Source organism: Nicotiana tabacum, chromosome 23 (genome assembly GCF_000715075.1).
Source record: "Nicotiana tabacum cultivar K326 chromosome 23, ASM71507v2, whole genome shotgun sequence".
Taxonomy (NCBI): domain Eukaryota; kingdom Viridiplantae; phylum Streptophyta; class Magnoliopsida; order Solanales; family Solanaceae; genus Nicotiana; species Nicotiana tabacum.
In genome coordinates, this window is record NC_134102.1 from 129,645,361 (window position 1) to 129,652,853 (window position 7,493).

Below are 7,493 nucleotides of genomic sequence, written 5' to 3' on the forward strand. Positions count from 1 at the left end.
TTCCAAAATTGTTCAAATTGGAAAGGAAACCGAAACTTGTAAATCATCGAAATCGTGACTTCTTATAAAATAAAGCTAGTAAAGTAAATATAAGTATATAGAGAAACAGATGTATTATTTAATTTTAAAATGATATATATAATGAATTAAAATCTCCTTTATTTATAAAAGAAAGAAAGCTGCTTGTAAACTGTTACTACAAACTACTTATAAGCTACTTGTAAGCTGTTACTGCAAGCTGATGTGTAAGCTGCTACTGCAAGCTGCTGTGTAAGCTGCTACTATATCAAATATAAATAATCTTCTATCGGGGATAATATTTATCCATAACGGAGTACCAAAAGGATAAGTTTATTGTATAATCTTCTATCGGAAGGTAATATTTATTCATAACGGAGTACCGAAAGGATAAGTTTTTTCGGGATACTTATTTCCAATAGAGTATTAAATAGATAAATATATTTACGATTGAGTCCTATATGGATAAATTTTTTCAGGAAGCTTATTTACAACGGAGTACTAAATGAACATGGATATGGTTCCTTTTGAACACCACGTGGCAAATACCTTTTAGTCCCACGACATATTATAAATAGTCCAATATTTAAATTCAACAAAGGGTACCACAGTCACACACAGCTACAAAAGCCTTCCTCACCTCCGTCAAAAACCACCATCACCACCACTACCACCTCCGCATTCCGCCGTCATGGACGATTATGGTTCCGACGATAAACAGTTGGCTATTTCCCGAGTCTTTTCTGAACGATTGCGAGGTTTAGAAACGAGTTATGTGAGACTCAGGGAAAAATTTAACTTGCTCTTGGAAGAAAAATGTAGTAAGGAATCAGGTGCCGATAATACAACTTCGTACTGCGGTCCCGGAGTGTTCTACTCCGGGACTCCGTACAGAAATGTGTTGGAGGACATGGGTCATGCACTTTACGTTACTAAAGTTGGTACTGGGGAAATAATTTACTGGTAAGTACTGGTAATTTTCAGCTCCTATACTTTATCATTTTTATTCGCTAACAGTTAAATATACGATGGTATATTGTAAGTGGCAGACTAGAGTTACTTCATAGTTTCAAGCATAGCACAATCTCTTTGAAAAAATGCAAGGGATTGGCTTCATTCTCTCCTCTGCATTATAAGTCATTTAAGGACATAAATAAGTACATAAAAAATGGTAGTGTTCTTTCTAACCAAGTTCTAAGACAAATCAATATGGTACCAGAGCATGAAAAAGGAACTCGCTCATGTGTAATTATATTCTTCGTCAGATTGGAGCTAGACGGATCGTGTTAAGACATAAATAAGTACATAAAGTGTGCCCTTTTTAGATGCTAAGATTAGGTTCAGCAATTGGCTTTGAGGCGCATAGCAACCTTTTCCTACTGTTATAGCAAGTAGTGAAGCAAACAGGCATTAGTATCAATTATCGGTTTACTCTTTTATAGATGTGGATGCTCGGATGTACCACATCCACATTTACTGTAACCAAATACCCTTTCTATTGACTCATATTGTGACTATAGACTTACTCATTGCTCAATCGCTTATTTAATTAACGGAAGAAAGGAAAAGGGTAAATAATAAGAGGAATAAGAAAATGAAAGAGTCTCGGCTATCTCCCCTCCTGTGACCTTGCACATAACACAAGCGAGTTTTCTGTTGCAGGAATCAAGCTGCTGAGCAACTTTATGGTTATAAAAACTATGAAGTAGTTGAACACAGGTGTACTGAACTGCTTATTTGTGAAGAATATCATGAATTGGCTAGGAATGCCGTGAAAAAATTGAGCTGCGGACAATCATGGTCGGGTCAGTTTCCTTTTAAGAAGAGGACTGGTCAGATCTTTATGGCAATTGTGACAAAGAGCCTATGGTACGAAGACGGTGAGATTTTTGGTGTTATCACTGTCTCAAGTGATGCAGCTTTTTTAAATAAGATAAACTCAGAAAAAACAAGAAGCTCTCAGGCTAATGGACAACCTGGAAAGCGGGGAACAAATTTCAGAAGTATTCAATGGCATCCACAGCAACAAACTGCATTGTCTGTTTCCAATCTGGTGCTTACTATTGCTTTATCACTGGCTTATTAACATTTTGAGTTAGTTTCCTGCGTAAGTTATTCACTGTTTGTATTCTATGTTTTCAGGCCTCAAAAGTGTTCCCACTTAAACGTGGAGAGGATGCACGCAATGCATCTGCAAATGTGAGAGACAGGGAGGAGGCTGAACTAGAAAAATTAGGAGGGCAATCACAAAAGCCACCAAGAGCACCCGTAAGTGTTTAGCTACTAAGGTTCTTTGCTTTTTGTTAATTATTAATGAGATGTATGAGAAAATGTTATCAACATTTCAGGCTGCACGGCTGAATTTCAGTTTGCTAGGTAGGAAAATCAGAGCTAATTCAAAAAGCTCAGAGACGGATGAGTCTGCATTTGATATTGCTCAGCCTTCTAAACTAGTACTGTTTCTTCTTCCTTTCATGCATAGGATAATTTTGCTCTAGATATGTCCTGTTCTTGGCCTTCAGCCTACTTTACTGGCTTTCATTTAATTTCTTTTAGAGGTGGGCTGGCCATTGTTATTCTAGTATTACCTGTTTTTGTCAATATGGTAGGTGGCAAAGGTTATGTCAAAGCTTCACATTACAGGATTTGGAAACACTGGGGAAGAAATGTGTGGAAATATTCAAGCGAATGGACGCGATAAAACTTCTATTAGTGAGGATGTCACAGAACCTTATTTGCCATCAGCTTCAGAGGGAAAATATAGTCATGTTCTTGATGCCTATAATGATTTCCAGAATATACTGAAGGCGTCTTGTTTTACTCGACGAAAAACGCCTGAAAATGGACAAATATCACCCACTGATGTCGTAGAGGGTCCGATAGCTACCTGCTCCAGAAAGTTTGATGAATGTTCTAAGGAATTCAGATCTCCTGAACAGTTGCCAAGATCATCTTTCCAAAGTAATGATAAATATCTCAAGTCAGAGATGGGAAATTCAAAACTTTCAGGGATGGAAGATTCATCTCGACAGCAGTTAGAAAACCAACAGTCACGGAAGTCAAGGGAGAGCACTAGAAGCAGTCAGGGAAATTCACAGAAAAATGAGAATGAGCTAAGCTTGATAGCACATTGTGAAATATCTTGGGAAGACATCAGCCTAAGGGAAGAAATTGGACGAGGTAAATCTTGAGAATATTGTACCAATGTTATTGACATGGTGCACTTTGGCTATCTGCACATTTGTAATGTCGGCCAAATTTGGTTGAGAAGAAACTCCCTAGCTGTTAGAGATCTATTTGTACATTCATTGCCTCAATTTGTAAAAGCATTAAAAGCTGAATATCTTGTTAATCACTGTCTGTGAGGTTAATTGAGTACCAAATAAATTATAGAGGAGCTAGAATATTACTCACCATAATATTTCCTTTTTTAGGTGCATATGCCGTTGTGTATCATGGAATCTGGAAAGGATCGGTACTTTCGTAATTCACAATAATCTTTTCACATTCTGATGGCAGACTGAAATGATATCTCATCATCGTGGTATTTGTGTCATCTCGCCTTTTTGTTCTTCAGGATGTTGCTGTAAAGGTTTATTTTGGGAACCAATGTGGTGAGACAACTTTGCTTGACTACAAAAAGGAGGTATGTGATACCATCAAACGGTCATTGACGTATCATATACTTAACAGAATTCTAATTGATTTTCAACACTTCTTCAGATTGACATAATGAAAAGGCTTAGACATCCAAGCGTGCTATTATTTATGGGAGCAGTATGTTCACAAGAAAAGCTTGCCATTGTCACAGAGTATTTACCCAGGTAATGAAGTATGTCATTTCATCAGACATGGTTCTGGTTATGAAAGTTAGCAGTCAAACTAGAGACACAAATGATTAGACACTGCAGAAAGTAGCTGAATTAAAATTTTATGTGAAAATGCTGTTTCATCATGTGTTTCAGGGGAAGTCTTTTTAAAGCACTTCACAGGAATAATCAGCCGCTAGACCTCAAAAGGCGTCTTAGAATGGCTCTTGACGTGGTCTGTTATCCGCTTGGACTCGTCTATTTGCTTTGAGTAATTAGTTTTTAAGTGTGACGCATTACCGTAATGAGAACTCATGTTTTTTCTCACACTTCTTCTTCTGTTTGCTTTAGGCTAGGGGTATGAATTACTTGCACCGACGAAACCCTCCAATAGTACATAGAGACCTGAAATCTTCAAACCTGCTTGTGGATAAAAGCTGGACTGTCAAGGTTTTGATTGCTCTGTGGAACCTTAAAATTATTCTTAATTAGTGAAGCCCTTTAAGTAGACAAATTTATTGGTGATTCCCTCCTCAGGTTGGAGATTTTGGCCTTTCAAAACTTAAACATACTACCTTTTTAACAGCAAATTCTGGACGAGGGACGGTATGCATCTTAGCCTTTTGATTTGCTCTTTTTTGTGGTCACATCAGATGGGCTAATGCTGTTACCTGTCTCTCACAAAATTTTCCAACATTTTATCATTGCAGCCGCAGTGGATGGCTCCTGAAGTACTTAGAAATGAACCTTCAACAGAGAAGTAAGCTTCATAACCTTTACTTTCTGTATTATTTTGTTTCTGTTAATTAACCTTGATGGTGTAATGCGAAACCGATCGTTGAACTTGAGACATTGCTCCTTGTGCCTTTGCACTAGGAGGAAAGGAGCAAATCTGTGGAACCATTCTTTTGTGAGTAAACTATTGCCTAGTAATGTATGTCCTTTGGAGCTCTTTTGTCTGCGGACAAATTATGCTGGATTTTAATGCGATGACAATAATCACTGGATTATTTTGTATTTTCGCAGATGCTTGGTTAATACTATTAAAATTCTGATAAAAGGTTTATAAAGCTTTAAATTGGATAAGATTATTTGTTTCTAATAATACCATTGACCGATCTTGCGTAGTTTATCCTATTTATTTAACTTAATATTTTACACTCAGACTGTTGGTGTGGTTTAGTTCTGGATTCCGACAATACGCTTAAAGATTAACCCCTTAATTTGCAAAGAAAAGGTTTTTAGGCATGTTGTTTCATGCTGCTGCACATTCTACGTAATTAGCATCACTTACAATGGCTATCTTGATGAAATTCTTCCACTGTTGTGCAGATCTGATGTCTTTAGTTTCGGTGTGATCTTATGGGAGCTAATGACTGAATCTATTCCCTGGAAAGACCTTAATCCCTTACAGGTACCTCAATGTTCCTTTTCACTATATCGATGCATATGCACGTGTTAGGACCGAAATAATGCGATAAATCAGACAACAAAAGATAAATATATCAAAAAGACACAAACATTTAATGTGGTTCGGTCCATTGACCTACGTCCACAGGCGGAGATGAGCAATTCACTGTATAAAGGAGAGTACAAAATATCGAGAGAACAACCTCACAAAGAGGTAAACTCAAGTGGCATGCTAACACTTGTCTCACAAATTCTCCCCGTAAACAAGACTCTCAAACGCTTTAGTGCTACATTGCGGATGCTACTGAATGAGAAGGAAGAATCTTAATTTATAGAAGTCAAAATTTAGAAAAAAAGGAGTAGCCAAATATGGAAGAATTAGATTTTCCTTTTAGTAATAGAAAAAATCAATTATGGTAAATGTGTTGCCCTTCTTTAAAGAGATAGAAAAAACCAAATATGGTTAAGAAAATCAGGACAAAAAACTAACAACACGTGTGCATGCAAATGCTGATAGCAAGTTAGATTTGTTAGTGTGCTTCTCAATAGTCAGTACTGGTACTAAAAGGAGTTTGTTTATTTGAAGGTTGTTGGAGTTGTTGGTTTCATGGATAGCAGACTGGACATTCCAGAAAACCTTGATTCCCGAATTGCAGCTATTATCCTTGATTGTTGGCAAGGGTGCTTTCCTCTCCTTTTGTTTGATATTAATTCTGATCAAGAAGTATTGTAAATGAAGTTGAATTAAGCCTTTGTTTCTTGACTACAAACAGCAAACCAGAACTTCGTCCATCATTTGAAGACCTGAGCCGAAGAATGACAGAAATAATTCTCTCATTTGGGGGATTGACATCTAGGAAGAACTCAGGGCTTTGATATCAAACACGGTTTGACAGGCAACTCAAGATGAACAACCTATGTAAATAACCAAGCGAATAAAGTGAATCGACAATGAAAAGTGTTTTTCATTGGATTCATATAGCCGACCCCAACTTTTTTCGGATTAAGGTGTAGTAGTAGTTGTTGTTGTTGTTACTGTTTTCCATTTTGCTTTAAATTGAAGGAGTGTATTAAGAGCATAATGTAGGATCCCTGTACAGGAAGATGCTTCATTAGTTTGCTTTTTTTGGAAATAAATAACTGTATGAGTAATCACCAAAGATTTAACTGATGCCTCATGAAAATGTTTTGTATGCAAGAGTAATCCTGTGATAGTAAACTTGCACTTTGTGCTGCTGAAGTTATTGTTCCTATTTGGTTGGGTAGAAAGGTTAATAAAGTGAATACCAGGTTATTTACGTTGTTATGTTTAGTAGAAGAGGAAGGTTGACCATATATATGAGCATCTAATTTTTGACTATATTTGAATTTTTACCACTTCTACTATGTAATTACTTTTAGAAATTTAATATATATTTTTTTAGTTTTGTTACATTTTTTTTATATAGGGTAAGAATTAAAAAATATTTTAAAAGGTCAAATTATTACTATTAGTATTATTTTTATTTTTTATCTTTATTTTTAAATGAAATAAATTTTAAAAAAAACGAAAAAATTAAATATTTTTTTTTAATTTTCGGATGGGAATAAAATAATAGGAAAATTAAACGTATGGAATAAAAAAAGTAAAAGTAAAAGTAGGTGGAAATTGTTTTTTTAAAAAAGTAAAAGAAAGTGGAAAATTAAAAAAATTAAAAGTAAAAGAATGTGAAAATTTTAAAAATAAAAAGTAAAAGAAGTTGGAATTAAAAAATAAAAGTAAAGGTAGCTGAAATTGTTTTTAAAAAAAAGTAAAAGAAAGTAGAAATTAAGAAAAAAAAAAAGTAAGATAAGTGGAAATTTTAAAAAAAGAAAAGTAAAATAAGTGGAAAATAAAAAAAAAGTAAAAAGTGAAAAATTAAAAAATAAAAAATAAAGGAAAGTGGGGAATTATTTTTTTTAAAAAAGAAGAAAAATGGGAAGTGGGAATTATTTTTAATTAAAAAATAATAAAATAATAAAATAATAAAGAAAATCTGAAAAAATTCCGAATTTTTTTTCTATAAATAGAAGAGAAATGTAAGGAAAGAGGGGAGGGAGAAGGAGAAAAAAAAAGAAGGGAGGAGGGAATTGAGAGAAATTATTTTTTCTTCTTCTACGCTAAGGAAATTTCTACTCGTGTCATTCTTTCTTCGTCTTTCTTTCAAACAATCCAGCAACTCATCACCCAAAATTCAACAAAAATACTTCATAATATCATTTTTTTACATGCCAAAA

General features: G+C 34.8%; 1 protein-coding gene across 1 annotated transcript; it reads left to right on the forward strand.

Moving 5' to 3' along the window:
- The first annotated feature begins 636 nt into the window (after positions 1–636).
- Positions 637–6,352, forward strand: LOC107786381 (uncharacterized). The gene is made up of 15 exons (XM_016607847.2): positions 637–981; positions 1,681–2,071; positions 2,161–2,286; positions 2,367–2,471; positions 2,628–3,198; positions 3,453–3,493; positions 3,596–3,664; positions 3,742–3,842; positions 3,984–4,062; positions 4,179–4,277; positions 4,365–4,433; positions 4,538–4,587; positions 5,160–5,241; positions 5,824–5,918; positions 6,011–6,352. Exons 1-15 carry the CDS (start codon positions 710–712, stop codon positions 6,111–6,113), a joined length of 2,253 nt encoding a protein of 750 aa, XP_016463333.1. The 5' UTR covers positions 637–709; the 3' UTR covers positions 6,114–6,352.
- The last annotated feature ends 1,141 nt before the right edge of the window (positions 6,353–7,493 follow it).